Source organism: Microcaecilia unicolor, chromosome 3 (genome assembly GCF_901765095.1).
Source record: "Microcaecilia unicolor chromosome 3, aMicUni1.1, whole genome shotgun sequence".
Classification (NCBI taxonomy): Eukaryota; Metazoa; Chordata; class Amphibia; order Gymnophiona; family Siphonopidae; genus Microcaecilia; species Microcaecilia unicolor.
The window spans coordinates 125,744,374-125,769,303 of NC_044033.1; the positions used below are offsets into that span (position 1 = coordinate 125,744,374).

Here is a 24,930-nt window from a genome sequence, read left to right on the forward strand (position 1 = left end):
CACAGACCCCCGAGGCACTCCACTACTCACCTCCTTTTCCTCAGAGCCGATTCTATTTACCAACACCCTCTGCCACCTGTCAGTCAACCAGTTTCCAATCCAGTTCACCACTTTGGGTCCTAAGTTCAGTCCTCTCAGCATATTCATGAGTCTTCCGTGAGGGACCATATCAAAGGCTTTGCTGAAATCCAAGTAGATTACACCTCTCACACGTCTTTCATCCAGTTCTTTGATCACCCAGTCAAAGAAGTCAGATTCGTTTGACAGGATTTTCCTTTGGTAAAGTTATGTTGCCTTGGATCTTGTAGCCCATTGTCTTCTAGAAAGTCGACTATCCTTTCCTTTTGTAGCAATTCTATTATTTTTCCTACCACTGACGTTGTGCTTACTGGCCTGTAGTTTCCCACTTCTTCCCTGTCTCCACTTTTGTGAAGAGGGACCACATCAGCTCATCTCCAATCCCTCAGAACCTCTCCCATCTCTCAAGATCTATTAAATCCTTAAGAGGTCCCAAGCAGGACTTCTCTGAGCTCCCTCAGTATCCTGGTATGTATCCCACCTGGCCTCATACAGGTCTTTATCTGTCGTCTTCTACTATGTTACTGTGCTTCCCATGCTCCTTCCACACCCCCTTTTGGGATCTGCACAGAATTTACATGAACTATGTTATAGAATACGCTTAGCGAGTAGTGCACATAAATTCTAATTATTGCCAATTAGTGCTAATTGCTTGCTAACATCCAATTATCAGCACTGATTGGCTCATTATAAAATTAAGTTACACAAGCAAATCAGAATATGTCCAGATTTGCGCACAAAACTCAAGGAGCCATATATAGAACCCAGGGGTTTCTGTGCATTAGAGCCCCTTACTTCCTTCTGTTACTGCAGGGCATTATGGGAGATGTGAAGCTATCGAGACTGGCACTGCTTTTGGTTTAACACTTATGCAATAGGTCACCAGCCATGTCAGCCCCCTCTCCACTTCCCTCCCTGCCACAGGCTATTGACTAATCAGGGCTGTTTTCTTGAAATACTTCGTTCTACCCTTGATGCTGCAGCAACCACACACCTACCCCCTTTATATTGTAATCAACTATATCCCTGGTATCACTGTGGTTTACAACTCATGAAGCAGCAATGTTGACAACTGGAATAGCAGTGGCTAAGTCTCAGTTACCTGTCCATCAATTGCAATTTAAAATCCATTGATGAATACAAAAGGAATATTTCTAATGTTAAATGTGAATACTTTCGTTCACTCATTCAACAGGATTCAAAACCTTCTAAGCTTTATAGGTTCTTGCACTGTATGATGTCCACCTACCTCTTCCCAATCTTCACCTATTGCTGTAACTGCCAACCAAATTGCTGCTAGTTTTCAGAATAAAGTTGTTATGCTTCAAATCTTTCTATAGACACGGCTACCACACTCCTCTACTTATAGACAAATGGAACTACCCAAGGAGCTGTCTCATCATCTTTTCTGGAAACTCCTTTTCCCATAGGTGGTTTTACTACCTTTACTGTCCCAACCTCTCTTGCATTATTTTAGGGTGGTGTCATCCATGTGCTCCACTACCTTGACTGTAGACCCACTGTCAACTCTTGTTACTTAGTTTAGTTTATTTAGGAACTTGATACACTGCTGATAAAACAGAGTTGGTCAAAGCAGTTTAGAGTACAATTAAAAGAAAAGAAAAGAAAAGGAAAAGGAATGCTAATGTAATAAGATACGGTCATTTTCTCAGATATACGAGAGGAGATAGGAGTAGGGAAATTAGAGTGCCCAGATTTGTGGTCACAGGTCCGGCCCTTCAGATGGGAAAAGAGGCTGAAAGCCCGAAAGCTGATTGGAAAAAATGGGTTTTCAGAAGTTGCTTGAATTTGGAGAGTGAAACCTCAGCTCTGATTAGGGGTGGAAGGTCATTCCAGAATTTCAGGGTGGCGAAAAAAGACTGTTGAACTTATGGTCTCAGGCGATTTACATTGAGACATCTGAGCTGACGATTAGGCGTGTAGGGAATAATTAAAGAAGAATGGTAAAATAGTGTACCAAGGTGGAGAGCCTTGTATGCAAGACAAAGAATTCTAAAAATAGGTCTATAGTAAACAGGAAGCCTTTGGAGTCTTATGAGTAATGGGGAAGCATGATCGAATCTATGAGCTTTACACATAAGTCAAGCAGCTGAGTTCTGGAGGGTCTGTAGCCTACTTCACAAGGAAGCCACAGTAGACAGAATTACAGTAATCTAAGCATGATGTTAGGAAAGCATGTACCAAAGTGTGCAGGGAGGAAAAGTCAATGTAACTCCAAATAGATCAAAGTTATCTGAGAACAAGACATCCAGATTTTATTAGGTGAGCAAACTGGGAGGAGGGGGGGGGGGGGGGTGAAAGTTATTTCTGAATCAAAAAATTATAGCAAAATGATGAAAAAGTGGTACTAGTTGGGATGGGTCTGTGGAAAAGAACATGGGTAAGAGAAGGTGCTGGATGAAATCCTGTGATCCAAGAAGTGGTGGTTTTAGCTGGGTTGAGGACAAGATTATGTGGTGAGAGCCAATCAGCAAGTGCATATAAGCAAGTTTGTAATGGAGCACAACTGGGTGAAATATGAGCAATCAGGTAGATTAAGAGGATGTCATCTGCACAGAAGAAAAACCTAATGTTATGATCTTGAATGAGTGTGGCTAGCAGACTCAAGTAGATATTGAAAAGCAAAGGAGAGAGGGGATTTCTCGCACCATTTCTCTACTATGTTCATATCATGGTTTTCACTAGCTTTACTACTAACCTACAATAGCTTCGGATTCAAACATGGCCCCTCCTCAAAAGGCTGACCCATCTGTGTGCAACTATTGCTCTATTTCCACTCAGTCTTTCATTTCTAATGTCACTGAGAAGTTGGTTTCCACTCAGCTTACTTAGGACTCTGTTTACTAAGGTGCGCTAGTGTTTTAGCTCGCCTACACTTAGCGTGCATGCTAACCATGTAGGTGCCTATAGGGATATTGTAGGCACATACATGGTCAATGTGTGTACATGGTTAACGTGCGTTAAAAACATTAACGTGCCTATAACACTGCTTAGTAAACAGGGCCCTTAGACTTTACATCCAAGACAAACAGGATTTTCTGCACATTACAATACTGAATCTACTCTCCATGCTCTTACATATTTCATGTTTACATTTTGACAGAGGTCAGGATGTTCTCCTCCTTTCACTTGACCTGTCACCAGCTTTTGACATGATATATTATTCTATTCTTCTCTACTGTCATGCAGATCTCTACATATCCAGTAAGTTCTGTACTGGTTCTGGTCTTCTTATTCATAGATATTTCAAGGTTCATTGGCAAGATTCTGTTTATTTTTTTCCTCCCTTTACACAGTGGAGTTCCCTAGGGGGATCCACCCTTAGTCCTCTTTTATTTAACACTTACCTTGGTTCTTTGGTTCTTTTAATTTAGTCACTGAATTTTGTTTTCTTTATATATGCAGACATTCAGTTACTGTGTTGAATATGCATCCCCATCTTTTATCTGCTGTTTCTATAAGCCTTGAAAGAATTGCCAATTGGATTGCTACCAATGGATTAAAAATCAGTCCTTCAAAATGCCAATGTATGTTCCTTTTCTGATTATCACTCCCATCCAATGGCTGTTACGTCTTTTATTCTTGACATTCCAATTTCTCTGACTGACTCACTGAAAATCTTAGGCATTTCTGACTTTAATCTTTTCCTCTACAAATTTCTGCAATAGTACAGAAGTCATATTTTACACCAGTGGTTCCCAAACCTGGTCCTAGAGGCACCCCAGCCAGTCAGGTTTTCAGTATATCCACAATGGATATTCATAAGATAGATTTGCATGCAGTGGAGGCAGTGCATTATGTATTTTGTCACAGTCTGGATATGGTACCTGAGCCTTGGGGGGGGGGGGGGGGGGGGGGGGGGGGGGGGGGGGGGGGGGGGGGGAGGGGTAGTAATTAGATTCAGTTAACATACCTGAAGATTTTTATTTGGGTTCATCTGGCACCTAGGTCAGAAGGCCACAGACTGTTGTGTTACATTACTAATGTATTCAAGTTTGAATGGCTGGTGACTCCGGCTTGAAAGAGACAGGTCAACAAGAAAAGCCTTGGCCATTTTGCTATGGAGATAACCATGGCCCTGCTGATTAATTGTAAGCTAGCTGACATCACTGTTCCTAATGAGGCTTGATAACACAGGATGGATTCTTTCATCAATGTACCGACAAAGTTGTGGTCTTATTCATTCTACTCAAGTTGAAATACTTAATGGTCAAGTTGCAGGATCAAGGGCTGTAACAAGATCATGGTTGGCCTGGTTATAACAATATTTTGTTTTTTTTTTAATTAGAAAGAGCTATTATGGGTTTCACAAAGTGCTGTTTAGAAGTATAAGTAATTCCCAAAAGCAAAATAATTGTCAACATATCATTAAAAAAATTACTCCTGTATATTCTAGTTGAGTGTGCAATTAAAAAAAAAATAAAGCTTCAATTCAGGGGATAGTAAAAACCTTGAAGTTTCGTAGCCTACTGGAAAATTTTGCTAAAAATGTGTACTGCAGACAATTATAAATGAAACATTAACGCTGTGGTTTACTAAGCTAGTAGTGCAGCTGGCTGTGCGCTAGTGCTGACACAGCCCATTCCCTTTGAATGAGCTTTGTCGGCAATGCTGCGCAGCTTAGTAAACAGACCCCTAAATTAAATTATAAATGAGACATGACATACTTTCTAAGAATGCCTAAAAGGCTGAAAGAAAGAAATTAGAGAGACAAAGACAGGCTATAAAGATTCTTGGGTGAAAGTGCATAAAGAAATGGCTCAAATCTTCAACATGAAACTTCACACAGTTTTTCTGTTTTAGCAGTAATGTCATTTTATTTAACAATGGTGAAAATTCTTTATAAAGTTTTATTTTTATATACATTGAAAAAAATTCCAAGTAACAAATGTACATTGTTGAAAAGAACTATACAGATATTTTCAGGCAACTCTTATCAGTTTGACTACATACACTGTACATTTTGTATTGACATTAAAGCATTCTTTTTCCCATAAAAAGTATTCATTTTCAGATAACTGCCATTTTTGCTTTACTTGTGTAGATTATAGTTTAGTGCTATGCTGCTGGTAAGTAGCTTACTGAATTTCACATATACATTCATATAGTTTTTTGGTGGAAATAGGAGGACTGATTTTCAAAAAAATCTTAACCAATATACTTTTGTTTTTAAAATAAATATTGATTCACAAACAAACACTAAGAGACAGAACTCCTTTCTATCTAATTTTGAAGTATTTTACCAATGATTCTCAAAATATATTGTTTTCAAAAGGCTAGCAGAAATCACACTGTGGGCAGTGATCCAAACCACAATACATAAACTGGCCATCCTTTCCTTATAAAACAGGATTCTGTGGTATAAATTAAAAAGGATGTATTACAGGTCATCTGCAGTACAAGTCGGAACATTTTTGAGCATGAAAGGTGCAATGTAAAATATCAATGGCTAAGGCAGAATATGGCATAACCTTTTAGTGAATTCTTTACTGTTCTTCATAAAAATAAAACACTACATCAGGAAATATACTATGACAGAAAAAAAAAACCCAGAGTTCACATTTCTTTGAGACAACTTCTGTGCAAAATCATAACAGGACAAAACTGAAATACATATAGGTAGGTGTTTGTGTTATGGGCATCTTATGATTAAGGTTTAAGGTGGGAATTCTGGTCCTTACGGGTAACCATAGGTGCAAGCTAAGCAGTTCTGATTTTACCCTACTGCAAGCAGGGAAATACAGTTCTAACTATCCTAGTGCAGTGTTTCCCACCATGTTTTAGATGCATACCTACCAGTTGGCTTTCACTATTGCCAGATGAAATGGCATTAAAATATCTGCACACATGGAAACCTACTATATGTAAATCTCTCTCGTGCATATTCAGTGAGACAATCTTGAAAGCCCAAAGGTCTGAGAAAAGGTGCCATATGAAAAGCAGGACTCTATTTCCCTGCATACAATGGGATAAAGCATATACAAACTTGGTTTGTTTCCCTGGTTACCCTATGTTGCCACTGTAAATTAATGTTTGTTTTTTACATTTATTTTTATGATTGATTAATTTGGAAATACTTTAATAATTTACTCTTCTATTGAAATAACTTTAGGGGATGCTGGCTCAATAGAGACTGTGCTGTCCAGTGTCTTCAAAGAGTTTGTTTTGCAATGGATATGATCTCAGTCTTTCCAAGACCCTGCTTTGATTTCTAAACCTGGTTTCTGCTTGTGTAGAGCTGGAGATACAGCGGAAGCAATATTCATAGCCCTTAGGAGTGCCAATAGTTGCACCTAGTAAAGACATGTGAATTGGGCTCCAGAGGGAAGTGCAGTCTGGGTTTCTCAGAGGACAGTCACTACAATGCTATATTAACCAAAAATGGTAGCTGCTTATAAAATACCCATAGCACTGTAACACAAGTAGAGCCTTGGTTCTGACTGAGCTGGAAGACCAACGAACGAGGAGATGCCTATCTTTTCAGGCCCAAAATATAGTATTAAAAAAAGGGCCAGTAGTCTGCTGCTCAATGATTTACTATTATTACAAACCTTTTCATTTTTAACATTTTATAGTCTTTGTTGAATAAAGGAAAGGAAGCAGGACAACATTATTTTTGCCATACAAAGATTCAACTTAACGGGGTTCACCATAGAAAACCAAAAACTAACCTAAAAGGCATTCATAGTACTGCCTATATGTATTACATTTCAGGAACTCAGCTGTATGCTAAAATGTTACAGTTGAAATGAACAATTTTACAGATTTAGGGCCTGTTTACTAAGGTGTGCAAGAGTAATCAGAGCACACTAAACACTAGAGACACCCATATATTCCTATGGGTGTCTCTAGCATTAGAACGTGCTAATTTTTGGCACACGTTAAAAACGCTAGCACACCTATAGCACCTTAGTAAATAGGGCCCTTAATATGTCCAAACATCCATGCTGCTCACTTATGATAGTTTTCATGCACATTTGTTCAAGACAAATAATTGCACCAAAGAGGGTAACAGCAGTATTATTTTATCAGCTTCATAGGCAAATTTAAAGAACCAAAAACTTAAGCTAGTATGGATGGTCATTTTGCGTAGTGAGCTCAGTTTAAATAACAAACAAAAATGATTATCGCTGCAGTATCATGAGCTCATTGAAAAGTAAATAACGCATAATAGATAATGATCTTCACAGCTGCTGGCCTTTAATTCTGTTGGTTAAATTCTTACACTAATTGCCTATTACACTAAATAAATAATCTATTGCAGAGACACAGTTTTTTCTTTTTACACCTAAGAAAGCCTACTGTGAACTGTCCTTTACAGCATCCAAAATGTGCTGTGATGTATGCATCAGAGTTATGAAAAGTTTATATTATATATAATATATGTGTGTGTGTGTGTATGCAATGTATTAAAGCTGTAACAGCTCTGTAAAATTAGCAAACAAATGGTGACAAACTACTGATGTTCTTTTTGCCTGTATACTTGTCTTATTTTACTTGGCTATTTGAGAGAAAGTAAGAGAGATACATGGAGTCTTTAAAACCGAACGTGACCTTGCATTGTTAAGAACCATGATTTTCACTTACTATTTTGGGGGAATGATCTAGATATCACTCCACAGTACAGTATAGTGTGACTACCTTAGCTCTGCATGAACATGGCATTCACTCTACAAGGCAAGAGGACAAGTAATCTCTTCTGAGACTAAAGCCACTCAAAAAACGAACCATATTAGTGATGACAAGCTGTACCATTTTACTTATTTCAATGTTGTACATCATTCGCAACACTTCCTGACCAAGAACTGAGGTAAAGAGTTGATGTCAAAATTAGAGTCACAACTTGGCTGAAAAATATTCTACTCTGTTAAATCCTTGCTAAATTAGGACTCAACACAGGTAAATCAATATGACAAATCTTTGTATAATGTGGTCTGATATGGAACACAGCTCAGTGTAAAGCCCAAATGAACTGTTATACTATTTAGCTGGATGTTGTGTTAGACTTATTTATAATGCCTGTGGCACATAATACATTGCCATGCTATGTTCACCGATATGTATTCCATAATTTTGTTTCACAGTATTATATATATATATAAAGGGGTTGAAAAGGCACATTTCAGACTTATGAAGCAGAAACACCAGCTGTCAAAGCTTCAACCCTACCTATCTATTCATACATCTCTCATGAGCCTTTGGGAGTTCAATTACTCATCTTTTCATAATGTCTTTCATACCTTAAGGCAGTGGTTCTCAAACCTGGTCCTGGAGGCACCCCAGACAGTCTGGTCTTCAGGATACCCACAATGAATATTCATGAGAGAGGTTTGCATGCACTGCCTCCACTGTATGCAAATCTATCTCATGAATATGAATCTCATGACTTGCTGAGGTGCCTCCAGGACAAAGTTTGGTAACCACTGCCTTAAGGTAATTGAATGATGAGTGGTTATAAAAGATCCACAAACAGACTAAAGAAACAGCTAAAGCTATGACCATTGCCACTGCTGCTCACAAGTTTGAAAGCTGTGATAATCCAACCCCTCTGTGTGTATGCTACCATGTGTCTAATATATGTGCATGCATGTGTCTAACTCTATAAATACAACATCATACAAATCGATACAGAATTCTAAATTAGTCCTGAGTAATTTTCAAGGAATTGGCAAAATATCAAATGCTTTCTCTTTCATATAATGTGTTGTTGTACTGTGACAAATGTATTCTTTTTAAAACATTGCATTTATTCTGTACATACCAATAAGCCGCTAGCCAATTTAGTTTAACCTAATAACATTTAATCTTATGAAAACATATTAGTTTCTTTCCTGAATAACAATTTATTCTAATGACAAGTAATCTTATGTGTGTGTGATCATGTGTGGAAGACGATTAGAGACTTCAATATTCTATGTATTGTACAGGTTGTAAACAATCTCAGTTCAGGTATTACATAAACATACTTACTGTGTGGACAAAACATGACAATCTTATATGTCTACAAGTGTATTCCTTTCAATGAATGCACACGGGAGAAATGGGAACATTAGACATACAATACGGTCAAGTAGAGAATGACGAGCTCTGCATGAACATGGCATTCACTCTACAATGCAGGGATAGGTGTTTCAGTAGGCACTAATAGCCTTGCTGAAGTAATCTTTGAAATACCAAAATGAAGAGTCTGAATAATGCATTACTAAGAGTGCAAGAATATCCTCAGATGTTAAAATTCCAGGCAAAACTAGCAGTCTGAGTTGTACTGATGAAAAAAAGGTTATTTTCCTGCATATTGATGTTTTAACAGAAACATCTGTGACTTAAGATTGATATGATATTTGAGGTGTTTATCAGCATTCTTAATGAGCCATGGACAGGAAGGCACTGCAGTTGGTTCTGTTCCATTCTAAAAAAAAATTGTCTCTGGCACTTATCCAGTCCCGTGACTGCTATAATCAAATACACCTTTCTTGAAGAACGGCGAGAATTCACAAATAGTATGCTTGGACAGGATCCATCCTACTTTATCGATGTGCAGTGGAGAAGCTGAAGACTTGAGCATTATACCGAAAAACTCCCTGAGGTATTTCTGAGAAAAGAAAAATCACAAGATCATTAGAAAATCAAATAGGGTTACCTTTTCTATAATGTGGAAAATTTAAGCCACATTGAGCCTGCAAATAGGTGGGAAAATGTGGGATACGAATGCTATAAATAAATAATGGTATAATTGCTCATCACCATGGAGTCCTTTTACAAAATTGCAATAAGCACTAATGCATGCTTACCACAGCAAAAGAGGCCTTACCGCAGGGTGCGCTCAGGCGTTCCACAATAATTTTGTGATCGGCGTACACTTCCCATGCACTAAAAAATAGTTGTAATTTTTTTAGCACTGGGGGTGGGACAAGGGCGGGGAGAAAGTGTGTTCTGTGCTAATTGGTTAGTATAGCTATATTGCCACAAACTAACCAATTAGTGAGTGAATAGCACGAGAGCTCTTACTGCCTACAAAATAGGTAGTGGTATGGGCTCACGCGCTAATGGCCATGTGCCATGCAGCCCCACCCTCAAACCCCCTTTTACCCTAACGTGAAAGCCTCTTGATCTTTATGGGGGCAAGAGTGATTTCCAGTCTCTCCTGCCACATTGGTGACAGCTGACATGTAGTGTAAAGCAGAGCTCTGGGTTAGCCAGTGCCTTTTGGGTAACAGTGTTGATGGGGCAGGAATGAATGGAGATCTGACTTGGATGAGATAGAGTTTTTAGTATTGTCTGGAAATGGATTAAACTTGAGCAGTAGGGAAAGGTTATTACTGAAATTTCCTTCTACAAAAAGTAAAATGGCATAGGGAAATTGATCACTGAGGTCTGATATAGCTGTACTGCCACTCTGCAAGTCAGCTTTGTCTTTTTATTGCTCATTATCACTCCAGAGTAATAAAAATATAAGTTTCCATTCCTAGACCTGCTCCTCTCCCACCCCTCATTTCTTATACTGTTCATTTTCCATTCCTGCTTTTACTACTGCCCTCTGCAATGTCCCATGCATTAACTTTTATTCCAATTTTGATTACTACCACTGTTCTTAGTAGGCTATTCCAGGTATCCGACACTGGCTCATTAAAGAAATAGTGTGGTGGAAGAGAGGATGAGAAGAAATAAAACAGTTTCATACTATGATCCCTTGTCCTATAATCTCTAAGGAAAATGCCACCTTGCTACAAGTTATAATGTTTGTACCATATACCCCCTTTCTCTTTCATTTTGTGCGCCACAGTCTTCTCTATGTAGGGTTAAGTTTACAGGTCAAGTTACATTCTAATAGTCCCTCTCTAAACTGGTTCCATCTTTTCAAAGACATGACCTGTGGATGGGTGGTGTTATATAAATATTTTAACTACATAAGAGTATTCAATGTCATTATGGACCTTTACAAGTGCAATGTTATTTGCAATCCAGATGCATGAATTGCACAGCTCATAAACTTACCTGAACCATTTATGACCTAATTATAGAGCTTTTCTAATCTGAAAATAGGCACATTTTCCCTTAATCTTGAAAAACGAAAGACATATTGGTAGCACAGAAGTGATTTTGGAAGCATTTTATTTTAAACAGGACAGTGGATTTCCTGGTCTCTTAGTGCATTTTTTGGTATTGATTTTCTTTCTCCTCATGTTAGCCCTTACTTACTACATATTCTTTGTGTACCATCCATGGCTGTTTTGTAACAATGGATTTAGAACTTGTGTACTCCAGAAGGGAGTACACATTTCCAAACTTTTACCTAATAATTGTGGTTATACACTTCTTTGCATTTTTCTGGTTGAGTGTCTTTTTTTTCTTTAGTCTTGCCATTCCTGAATCCTATTAGAGTACCACATTTGTCCCCCCACCCCTTTTTTTTAGGTTCCTATTCTGGACAACTTACCTTACCCAAAGATTTGTTGTCTCTTCTATGCTCTCTTATTACTACCTATGGACCATTCAGATTCATAAGTACATAAGTATTGCCATATAGCAACAGGCCAAAGGTCCATCAAGCCCAGCAACCTGTTTCCAACAGTGGCCAATCCAGGTCACAAGTACCTGGCAAGATCCCAAAACAGTACAATACATTTTATGCTGCTTATCCTAGAAATACCAAAAAAGTTGCTAACCAAGTGTTGAACAAGTTAGCTACATAAATCTAACGGGGTAGAGTCTCATATAATTGGCACGATTATTCTCAGTTCACCCAAAGGTGAATCACTCACTTGTGCTCATAAATTAATCATAGACTCCTCCTCTGCCTAATAATACATTTATTTTCACATTATAACCTAAAATTCATGCGTTTGCTTATAGTTCCTTGCATGTTTTCTTATATATGCATACAACACTTATCTTGGGCAGGTTGGTGAGCTCTTATACCCTGACAGGTCCCCGTTTTGTTTCACTTTGTCAAGGGGGAGTATCACCAAATCTGACGAAAAAGGAACAACAAAAATACGCCTAACCGCTCTACTTATTAATCGAATGCAAATGTGTAAACGTGCATGTACTCTACACATATACTTATGTACTGTATTTCATAAAATACTGCTAATCAGTCCTGGCGGTATAGCAAATCTTAGTAAACTATAAACTATACGAGGAAACCAGATCTGCCTCGGTCAGTATAGAGCGATTAGGATCATAGCTAGCTTGTCTTGCTTGAGTTTCAGCAAAGTATTCTCTATGAGAAGTATTAGATAATATGCATAATGAAGACCCTCCAAATGTAGGAGAAAGGCATCTGACGCTAGTCTGCCATGTGATCTGAACCTGGAACAGAACTGGGGGACTTTGTTGTTAAGATAAGTGGCAACTGAATCCACAGAGGGGGGTGCCCCACCCTCAGAAGACCTTGTGGGCTACCCCAGGGCATCTCCTGCGATATGCTCTTGACTAGCCAATCGTCCAGATAAGGAAAAACATATACTCCTAGTCTGTGCAAATACGCTGCAACTATTCTTGACTCTTGGTGAATACCCTGGGAGCTGACGCGAGGACAATGGCAGAATGCAATACTGGTAGTTGTGTTTCCTTATTTGGAATCCTAGAATTATTACAAATTATCATTCATATTATTTACTCCTGTAATTCTAAATGAAAACCAAACTTGCATGGTATACAACATATCAACAGAGCAATTCCACATTAAAAGAACCGGCTTGCTTTATACTGAAATAATTTATATGATCCACACATTCATATTTAATTTAAACTTATTGAAACTGAACAGGTTTCAGAAGTTAGAAAAGATATTAATTGGGCTTTTAGCTGATGTCACGTTAATAGAACACACAATTTAACAGTACTCTTGTCATGATAGATTACACAGAGTAAGTAACCTGGGAGACTAATACTGGATGCCAAAAAGATTTTGATTTTTCATCCACTTTACATTATAATTCATTATCTAATTCATCACAGCAAAATGTGTAATAGGTATATAACAAAGCAGTTAGATGCCCGGGGGTATTCTTAGTCTTTTAAATCATTTTCTAGCAGATCTACAGCATAGTTTATAAACCACGCTTATTACTTACTATACAACTAGGAATCTTGTACCACAGATAAGTACAAGATGTCTGTATCCTCTATCATGAGGGCAATCTTCAAAGCAATTTACACTGGTAAATAGTTATTTACATCTGTAAAATGGACCATGTATAATTTAGGGGCCTATTTACAAAAAAGAAAACTATCTCAAAAATGGGAAAAAGTAGAATTTGGACGTTTTTCTCTGGAAAACGCCCAAATCACAATTTTCAAAACTCAGATTTGAGACGTTTTTCTCTGCAGCATGGGGGCGTGTTGGGGATGGGATTTGGGCACAACTCGGGCATTCGGCACACACTCAGACATTCCACCTCCCACCTCACTCAATACCACACTATAAACCAAGCCTTCGTTCGATTTGGATTTATTTTGGCCGCAGCCAGGAACATCAAAACATTACAACTTAAATGCAATACATTACATCCTCAAATAAAGATTACGCACATTTCACCCAGGTACACAGCTCTTAAACGTAGTTGCATCTTCTGAGCCCCAGGACAGGCCATCCCAAGCCCCTGGGGTTCCCGATGTCACTTGGTGCATCCTGTTAAAGGAGGCACCCACCACATTTTATAAAGCGACGCTTTGGGCCTCCCAGCCGTCTAAGCCAGGAGACAAGCAGTGCCCACGTTGCTTCCTTATTATACGGCTGCTAACCTGCAAGCCCAACATTAATCAACTTTGTAACTTTCAAACAACTCATTCTGCAGCAGCAGTTACCCCAACGCTTGTAACTGCTAGCTGTGAAGCTGCTGTGTACCAAACGCTGCTCTTCTCCTGCCTCCTATTCTGAAATGACTCCCTCGTTTCCTTCCTGCTTCTAACTCCTCCCCTTTTCTCCTCCCCTTTTCCTTTCTCTGCTTGCCTGCCTCTCTCTACTCTCTCTGTCCCTCCCTGTTCCCTCCCCCTCCTTTGTCTTCGCCGGCCTTCAGCCCAGTTGTGGTTGGTTCCCCTTAATAGGTGTGCCTGGTTCTTTCCTAAAACTTGGACATTTTTCTGCCATAATGGAACAAAGCAGAAACATCCAGGGCTAAAAGTCAGACATTTTGATCTAGACCTGTTTCAATCACGACTGAGGCCCAGATGCACAAAGCTTTAACGACCCTTTAACGAGGACATTTTAAACCGTAGCATTCATTAAAGGCATTTTCCCGACGAAGCTAGTAGCTAACGAAAACGGAATACAAACGAGTAACTACCATTGTAATGTGGACGATTTGGGATGCACTAACCATACCGACGATTGCACCGAATCATTTACCGCGATATATTTTACGTGTGGTCAGAGCTGTCCTTAAGGCCTGAGCTGTCAGACACGCCGCTACTCCCCGTTCCCCCCTGCAGCATACAAATCCAAGCTGGCATGTTTAAAAGTGAGATTAAATAAAAATGCTACCGCAGTACTTCCTAGGCTTCCCCCTGCATCCATAGAAAACTAAAAACAAACATTGAAATAAGATCGGGAGGGGGCAAGGGTGCTCGTCAGGAGCGTCCTGTATGGACGGCCTTGCCCCCCCCCCACTGCTCCCCGCTTCCCGCCACTTCCCCCTGCACGAAAAATCAAAATTTTAGCAGCCCTGGTCCCCCTCCCTTCCTGTTCCATTCCCTCTTCTCTGCCAAAGCTCTGCCTCCCATCATCCTCCGTCCCCATGCTCCGCTCCCGCCACCCTCCCCTGAGGTCGTCGCCGCCGCTCCCCCCCCTCCACTGGGACCCCCCCTCCGCATTACGGGGCCCGCGCAGCGCCTCTCACCTCTGTCTGAAGGCGCTACACGGGCAGGAAGAAGATCTGTTTGTCGCCGAGTCTTCATGACGTCTCTCCTTCCCTGGCCTAGGCCCTCCCCCTTCTTTTATGTGAAGTCCACTGCAGTGCCCCCTAGGGTGCCCCACTGCTCTGCTGGGATGTCTGTGTGGCAAGCCTACTAAAAATACTGGCCCCACACCACCCATACATCTCAATGGCTTGTTTTTGTGCATTTTTTCTTTGGACATTTTTTTTTTCGAAAATGGTCCTAAAAGATAAACATGCTGAGGGGGTCACGTGATGCCAGCAGGCGGATAAGACGCTCGCAAGCCCTGCTCCAACCCTGGTGTAATATTCTGCTTAATTAACCTGCTCTCCCGGCCCCCCCACCGCAATGAAAATAGCCTACCTGCAGTTAGCACATTCCGGAGTGTTCGCGGGTGAGGTTTCGGGATTGGGAGGGTGACCGAGCCGTGGTATGCCGGCAAAAACACCGAGGCCTCCCAAGGATCGTGCACAACCCGTGAGCTCCAAGATGGCGTCCCCAGTGCCCAGTAGCGCAGTGATCACGTTGCAGGAGGAGGCAGTTCGCGAGTTGACAATGCAAATCACAGCGGTGCTGGATGATAGACTTTCCAAGTTGCAGGCTTCTGTGGACACTCTAAATGAAAATATGGAGAGGCAAGCAGCGCGACTTCAAAGTGCAGAGGATCACATCGGTCGTCAAGAAGACAGGTCAGAGGCCCTGGAGGGGAGAGTAGAGCAGGTGGAAACCCTGGCGAGGCAACTGATGCAGCTAACGGATGACTTAGAGAACAGGAGCCGCAGAAATAATGTTAGAATAATTGGTGTCCCTGAGTCAGTGAAAGATGGAGAATTGAGGGATTTTGTGACCCGCTGGATCCCTGAACAGCTGAAATTGGACCAGGCTGTGGGGGCAATACGGGTGGAACGAGTGCATCGCGTGGGAGCAGCGCGGGAAGGTGAACAACGCCCGAGACCCGTCCTGGCAAGAATTTTGGATTATGCAGATAAAGAGAAGATCATGCAAGCATTTAGAATGAGCAGAGCTTTGGATTACAACGGAGCACATGTCATGCTGTTCCAGGATTACTCCGCACGAGTGTCGGATCAGAGAAAGAAAATGGGACAGCTGTGCAAGATACTGTATGATCAGGGAATTCGGTTCTCAATCCTGTATCCTGCCAAAGTCCGTTTGCAGTACGAAAACAAAACCCTTTTCTTCACGGACCCGCTGGAGCTCAAGCAGTTTGTGGACAGGCTCCACAAAAAATAAAGGATGAAAGGAATGTATGCCCTGGAGCAGCACGAGGTGTGTGACCAGAAGAGGGGAGTTTATTGTGGGACTGTGAATTAACCTTTAAAGTGAGTATTGGAACAATAGGCTATAGAAGGAGAGGCTTGGCTCCTTTTTTTTTTTTTTTCTTTCTCTCTTTTCTCCTCTCTCCTTCTTCTTGGAAACACAGCATGGAACACATGGAGAGTTAATGCGGACTACTGGGCACCGGAGGTTTCACAGCAGTCCTGAGAGGGGCAGAAGGGGAAGGCTGGTTAAGATGTATTCTGTTTCTGAGCTGTTTTCTGTTATGTTTGTGGGTAGCCTCCCCTGGTTGGACCCTCTTATGAGACGGGGGCTGCTTCCAATGTTTGTTTGTTAACTATCTGGGAACTAATGTCTCGTTGTGCAATGTTTTCTTTTTGCAGTGTTGCGGGGGGGGGGGGGGAGGTCGGTATGGGTGGGGGGTAAGGGTATGGTTGGAAGAGGGAGGAGAGTGGAGTATGAGAGTGGGGGAACGTTTGATAAGATGGTTGTGGTGGAATCTGAGCTGGGGATACTTTAGAGGCGGGGTGGAGGGGGGGAAGGGGGGGGCCTGGGAACATTGGAGGTTAGGCTCTGGGTTCCCAAGGGAGGTAGGGAAGGGTTCTCAGGTACCGGGAGAAGAGTCTTTCAGTAGGCAGAAGAGGAAGTGGATTGATAGGGAACTGATGGGAGGGTCGAGCTGGGAGGCCAGCCCATCTGACAAATGTAAAAATTTACTGAGTATTCAAAGAATGATAAAGCATGCCACCAGCAGGATTGCGAATAGTAACTCTTAATGTTGATGGAGTCCACTCTCCTGTTAAAAGGACACGCCTATTGCAACATTTAAAAAGGCTGAAGGCAGATGTGGCACTATTGCAGGAAACCCACCTGGATAAAGCAGAACATGAGAAATTGAGAAGGGATTGGGTGGGAGAAGTATATGCTGCCTCATACAGCGACCGTCAGAGAGGAGTGGCAGTACTGGTTAAAAAATTTTTGGCATTTACCTTACACGAGCTGATACAGGACTCAGAGGGCAGATGGGTGATAGTAACTGGAAGTTTACAGGGGGTCAAAGTAGCCCTTTGCAGTCTTTATGGACCAAACCTGTACACACATCAATTTTTCGTACACGTCCGCTCTAAATTGGCAGCGCTTGAAGATTATCCCCTAATTGTAGGAGGGGACTTCAATATTACTAGTGACCCAACTATTGACTGTCAGCCCCCAAGGCAACCTTTAAAAGAACATTTTAATAAGGGAGTCAATTACCTAAGTGCGGAATTGGCATTGGTAGACGTTTGGCGCACCTTACATGAAGAGGAAAGAGATTTTACATTTTATTCCCACCCACACAAGGTGCATGCTCGCCTGGATTACGTATTGCTCTCGGGGGCTTTGCTGGGCAGAGTGCAAGCAGCGGCTATAGAGGAGGCGACAGTGTCAGATCATGTGCCGGTGTGGGTGGATGTTGAGTGGGGCATTATTGCTCGTCCGGCACGCTGGCGCATGAACCCAGCGCTATATCAAAGTGCTGAGTTCCAAGCACATCTGAAAGGAGCGTGGGATGAATATGTGGCTGAGAACAGGGTGGAGGATGTAGGACCCAGAGTATATTGGGAGGCGGCAAAGGCAGTTCTTAGGGGGAAAATCATTGCATATACAGCAGCTAAGCGCAAGAAGCGAGATCAGGAATTGCTCAGTGCTGGGCGTAGGTTAGGAGAAGCGCGCCGGCAATATCTAACACGACACATAGAAGAAAACAGACGAGCATACATTACTTGCAGAAAAGAGGTGCAGGCCTTGCTTAATGAACGAGCATTATATAGTATTAAATTGTATAAATATGGCCTTCATAGATGGGGCAATAAGACAGGGAAGTTGTTAGCCTCTTTGGTGCGGCAACGTGAGGGGAAACATTATATAACAAAACTAAAGGGAGAGGGGGCCAAAAGTATTACTTCTCAGGAAGACATACAAGGAGAATTTGTGAAATTCTATGCATCTTTATATGAGTCTGATACCTTCTCTAGTCAAAGATGTGAGGAGTTCATGCAAGGATTTCAGCTGCCGCGCCTAGCGTTAGAGCAGGCGGCAATGCTATGTGCGCCTATAAAAGGCAAGGAAGTACAGGAAGTGATAAAGCAATTAAAACTAGCCAAGGCCCCTGGACCGGATGGACTGGGGTCAGAATTTTATAAAATACTCCAAGGTCAATGTATACCCGCATTTATAGACATGTGTGATGATATTCGTAAGTCCCAGGACATGAGGTCCAATCTCAACCATGCATATATGTTGCCCAAACCAGGAAAAGATAGGGAGGTAGTGGGGTCGTATAGGCCTATATCTCTTATAAATCAAGACCTTAAGATATTGGCTAGCATACTGGCGACCAGGCTGGGGGAACTGCTGCCTCTCATGATACATACTGATCAGGTGGGGTTTGTAAAGGGCAGGTATGCGGCAGCTAACATTTTAAAAGTATGCCGCATATTAAAAGAAAGAAAATTTCGGCGAGGGGATTCGATCTTAGCCAGTTTGGATGCAGAAAAGGCCTTTGATAAGGTCTTGTGGCCATATCTATTTTGGATTCTGCAACGTTACGGCATATGAGGGGCTTTTCTAGATTGGATTCGAGTGTTATATAGTAATCCGACGGCTCAGCTGCTGGTCAATGGCGCTCTCACATCTACCATCTCGCTGGGGCGGGGGACACGGCAGGGATGCCCGCTCTCACCCTTGTTGTTTGTGTTGTCTCTGGAGCCATTGGCCATCCGGTTGCGACATGATGAACGAGTGCAGGGCTTAAGCACTGGGGGCATAGAATATAAGGTCAATATGTTTGCAGATGACATGTTGTTATTACTGGATAATGCTGCACAGTCGCTGCCTGTAGCAATGGAGATAATTAAAGAGTTTGGGGGTTTTGCAGGGCTACGTATGAACTTTGGAAAGTCGGAGGCGTTAGCAATATCGAACCGTTGCCATAGTGTCACTTTAGAGGCCTTTCCGTTATTATGGGCTCACACTGGAATAAAGTATTTGGGGGTGTACTTGAGTTCTGATATAGAGTGGGTATACAGGAAAAATGTCATAGAAAAAATAGAGATGATAAGGAGAATATGTGTACAGTGGAGAGACCTCCCGGTGAGCTTTCGAGGGAGAATAGCGTTGGTTAAGATGGTCCTCCTCCCCAAACTCTTGTACCCATTGCAAATGATACCATTGTGGGTGGAACGGCGGGAAGATACCCTATATCGTAGTACAATAGGCACCTTCATCTGGCATAACAGGCGCCCGCGAATTGCATTTGCTCAGTTAGTCAGAATTCGGAGGGAAGGGGGGTTAAGGCTCCCGGATCTCAGACAGTACAATGTAGCAGCTTTGCTGAGGTGGCTGCATGAATGCCATACTGGAGAGGACAGGTACGCGCCCAGGGAATTTTGGCAGAGTTGGTGCGTTCCTTTGGATGTGTTTACGGTGTTGGGAGGGAATACAGGAACCCACGGGTCACGTTATCGCAGGAATCCTTTCTTAAAAGCGCTGGGGAAGGCTTGGAGATGATGGAGGGGAGTGATAGGAGGTGGGGGAAAGAATTATCCTTTTTTCTCGTTGGTCGATAACCCAGCGTTCCTGGCAGGGCTAGGAAAAAGTAACTTTGAGGCGTGGGTAGAAGGGGGTTGCAAGTATATAGGGCAGTTGGTAGAGTTAGGAAATCAGGCTTTCCCATCTTTTGAGCACGTTAAAAACACATGGCATCTCAATAATAAACAATTTTTTCAGTACTTGCAGGTACGGGACTATTATCAGAAACTGACACGGGCAGTAGGCTCCCCAGTTCGGTTCACGGGGTTGGATAAAGTGTTTTTGTTGACCCCGTCGAAGTTGAATGGGGTGTCCCAGTGGTATAAACACATGAACGCTCATAAAGAACTCAGCCACTGACGCGGTTGGCGAAGGGGTGGAGCGATATACTTGGAGAAAATATCACACAGGAAAGGCTAGGGAAGGCTTTCGACAAACTCCATAGTATTACACCAAACGCGGCGCTGCAGGACATTCAATTCAGAGTATTGCACAGGGTGTACATTACCCGCCAACGTGGGAAGGAAATGGGACTATGGGCAGATGATAGATGTGTCAAATGTCAGGGAGGAACTGGCACATTTGTTCATTCTTTTGTGGAGTGCCCGACCCTGGCAGAGCTTTGGACACATGCACTAGAAACCATTGAAAAAGTTATAGCCAAACCATTTGAATGGTCCTTCTCGGTTTTGTTGCTGGGAGAGTCAGAACAGTTGAGGGAGGAAGGTCTTTTAGAAGCGCAGAGCCGGTTTGCTCTCCTCGCAATTCTCTTGGTTAAAAAATGCATATTGCAGGCTTGGGCGCAGCCGTCTCCGCCATCTGTGCAGCATTGGCACCAGTTGATGGGGGAGATGGCAGAGTGGGTAGCGTTGCAGTACAAGCTGACATCCAAAAACAAACAGAGAGTGTATCAGGGATTGTGGAAAACATACACACAGCTATGTAGCTTGGAGAGCATGGGGGATCCTTAATACAATCCACCAACACCTCTGAACTCATTAAGAGGTACCTGAGGGGGGGAGGGGGAGAGGGGTGGGGGAAGGCATTTCTATAAAAAATGAGAAAAGTCAGATGGGGTGTAGATATGAATGGTCCTATAAGAAGCGTTGGTCATTTTTGGAAAGTAATGATGGAAAGAATGTCTGCATATATTTTGGACCGTGTATGTATAGAGTTTTCATGTTCAGAAATGTATTGTGTGTTCACTTTCCTTCTGGCACCAATAAAGATATTTTCAAAAAAAAAAAAAAAAAAAGATAAACATGCTGAGAATAAAAACATCTAGCAAATGACCATTTTTGACACAAAAAGTTGGTTTGAAAATGGCCATATTCACTACTGGATTTTTGGATGTTTTTCCCAAAACATCTAAAATCAGATCTAGACATACTGAAAATGCCCCTTTTAAACTCTTGTACTGATCTAACTGTATTGGCATATGATCAAATGGCGGATTCTGTACAGCGTGATTTAAGTTGCATGTGCAAATCCGGTCGTATTCTGGATTTCAACGTGCAACTTAATTAGTTAACAAGTCAATCAGCAACAATAATTGCCACTTAAACAATTGATACTAATTGGCATTAATTAGAATTTACGAACAGAACTATAAGTGTATTCTATAACGTGATGCGTGTAAATTTTAAGTCGCATATTTGAAAAGGTGGCATGGCTACGGAATGGATGGGTTGTGGGTGCTTCTAAAATCTCTGAATGTTATAGATTACACCCTGTCCGCATGACTAAATTTAGTCAGGGCAGTTACGCCAAGTAAAACTTGGTGTAAATGCTGATGCCTAACTTATACGTGTACTATATTCTAAAACGTGCATAGATTTTAGAAATGCCCATGACCCACCCATTCTACGCCCCCTTTTCAACTATGTGACTTAGGCGTATTTTGTTTCAGTGCCAATTTGTTTAGGCGTGATATATAGAATCTAGTCCCATATGTTTAGCTGTTCTGTTAGACAAAGTTTGTCTTGACAATTGATCGACCTACTAGGATGTTTGTGTTCACATGATCAAGGTCTCTTGTGGATCATGCCTTAAAAATCGCACATTATGTTGGAACATGAAATCTTCCTTCTTGTTTGCAGGACCAAAATTTGGAATTCTTTCCTACGCGAACTTTCCCATATGAACTTATATGTACACCTGATTATAGAAAGAAGATAAAGGTATTTCTTTTCAAAAAAGCCTTCACAAAATGTATCAGATATAGAATAGCTTAGATTAGGCATACCGTTATCATTTGTTATATAAATTGTATGTGCTGTGTGTCTTGTCGGCCTATATGAGGCATATTTTTGTTTTGATATGTTTACGTATCTTGTTTGTTTCCTGAAATTTTAATAAGTGATGATTAGATACCTTTTTATCTGAACTCACAACAATGATTTTAAAATAATGTAATTTATGTTGGTACATTTACAGATGCATGCTTTGGACAACACTGGAAAACATTCTTTATTATATTTTCATGTTTCTCTGCCTTATTTTCTTTACAAAATCTGCCTATTACTACTTCTTACTACTCCTGCACTAAAGGCAGATGAAAAAGTCCATGAACAAATTACATGAAGCAAGCTTCAAAGAGAAACCTCCCAATATTCAGCTGGCGGAGGTCAGCATTTTTTAAACACTGATTGTCGCCGGCTAAATTATTCCCCGATATTCAGTGTCAGGCAATGTCCGGGCACCAGTACTGAACATCAGGAGAGAATTTGGGGCAGGCAGGCTGCTGGAGGTAATGTGGGTCTGGCCAATATTCAGCCAGGGCCACATAAGAGTTATGTGGAAATAATAAACAGCATGACCATCATGGAATCCTGGGCATCGGCATTCAAGTTAAAACTCAATAGAGATAAAACTCAATGTCTCATTCTCTCATCCCAATACAATAATGTTCCCCCCTCGGCAATTAACGCATAGGGTTCATCCCTCCCAATCTCAGACCACTTGAAAACCTTAGGCATAACAATTGACCGCAACCTAATGCTAGAAAGCCAAGCTAAGAACATAACCAAGAAAATGTTCCACACTATATGGAAGCTCAAACGTATAAAACCTCACTTTCCCAGGGATTCATTCCGCAACATGCTAATCCATGTAGAGTACTGCAATAGTATTTACATAGGCTGCAAAGATCAATTCATAAGAAAACTATAGACAGCACAAACCACAGCTGCCAGACTCATCTTCGAAAAAACACGCTTCGAAAGTGTGAAACTCCTCCTAAGAAGTTTACATTGTCTTCCTATTAACGCTCGCATAACAATTAAAATACGCACAGTAGTCCACAGAATCATCTACGGATTCGCACCAGATTACATGACAGAACTTATCGATCTACCAATAAGAAACGTGACAAGAACAGCAAGAACCTACCTAACCCTTCACTACCCCAATTGCAAAGGTATAAAATACAAATCTTCACATGCCACCAGCCTCTCATTTATAGGCACACAACTTTGGAACTCACTACCCAAAGACCTGAAATTCACAGAAAACTACCTACAATTCAGAAAAAACCTGAAAACACATCTTTTCAAGAAGCCTTTCACCCCTGGATTTGCCTAATTCCATACCACCTTACATCACGAAAAGTTCAGAAATGGAAAACAATAATATTAACCTCTCTCACAATATGCTAATATATCAACCTAAGTGTTTATTGTACTTCTGTACTATGTACTAGACTTCTACAAATCTAAATTTTGTAACCACCTTTTTAGCAATATGTAAGCCACATTGAACCCGCCATATAGTGGGAAAACGTGGGATACAAATGCAATAAATAAAATATCCACCCCTGAGCACCTAAGGTATAATTGCACTTTTTTTTTCGCTTCACAGGACCTTCGACGTTCAACAACAAATATTTACAGGATACCATTATGTAATATAAAACAAAACAATAGGACACATAATACCATGAATGGTTAACAATACAAACATTGTCAGGAGGTAGCAGAACATATCTATGAAAGAATCCCATTACAGAAAATAAATGCTATACATGTAGCTAGAATAGCAAATAGGCAATTATTATAACCAGGTAACACTCCCCATTCAGAAAGTCAAAAAGCAGGGTGCTGAATAGGGCCCAAGGGGTCCTGCCACTCCCAAATAACATGAAAAGAAAAAAAAAAAAAAAAAAGAACCTAGGTAGTCTACTTCAAAACAAGTTGTGATCTTTACAGAAATCTATCAGGATCCAATTTACACCCTGGTTTGCACCATAATGGGCAGCTGGCAATAGAAAATAAGATCCACAAGTACAGAGCACGAGATCAAAACCCTATGCCAAAGGGCAGCACAAGTTCTTCAGAGTAGGGATGGACCATTGCAGGGATGCAACTTTCTGCTTCCGATATTAATGTTTTACCAGTGAGTCCACTATTGTCGTTATTTGCATTCCGATGGTGAATTGTTACTACATAGGCTCAGAGTCCTTGATGATCCCATGCAATATCACATCCTTCAGATGTGGTGATCCCTGAAGCAGGCATTTGTACAGAAACACAGATCTGTGTGGTTTCTCATGTACACATTGGATTTTATCTAGCACTGAATGTATGATTTGTTTTCGTAATAAAGACTTGCTGCATGCTATCTTTAGTCCCTCATTTTGTGGAAATTCAATGGTCCATCCCTACTCTGAAGAACTTGTGTTGAACAGAAAATAAGATCCACAAGAATAATGGAAAACATATAAAGATCAAGTATCCATACTAGGGCCAGTCTGCTCTTCCAAAAACAGTTGCAATTTGTCCGTGTCCACAAACGTTTTAGTGATATTGTATAAAGTCACCAGAATTCTCAACGGATAATATAAGCCAAACTTGGCTCCAACCTTCTGAAGCCGCTCCCACTAGGAAAGCAGTTGCTTGTGTTTTTTTCATGGTGTTAGGTTTAAGATCAGGGCAAAATAAGGATTTTCTGTCCCCGCTACATCAGAGGAATTTTAACCTTAGCTGTATTCAATAAAGCCAGTGTGTGAGGGTATCGAAGCAATTGGGCCACTATCTGTCTAGGATATTGGGAGGCCCCAACCGAGTGAGAGGGAACACGATGGGCACG

General features: G+C 41.3%; 1 protein-coding gene across 1 annotated transcript in view; it reads right to left on the minus strand.

The window, feature by feature from the left end:
• Positions 1-8,439: 8,439 nt before the first annotated feature.
• KIF16B (kinesin family member 16B) overlaps positions 8,440-24,930 on the minus strand; it is a 382,671-nt gene continuing 366,180 nt past the window's right edge. Inside the window, 1 exon segment of the mRNA XM_030196349.1 lies at positions 8,440-9,691. Coding sequence (XP_030052209.1) covers positions 9,533-9,691 — 159 coding nt within the window. The 3' untranslated portion in view covers positions 8,440-9,532.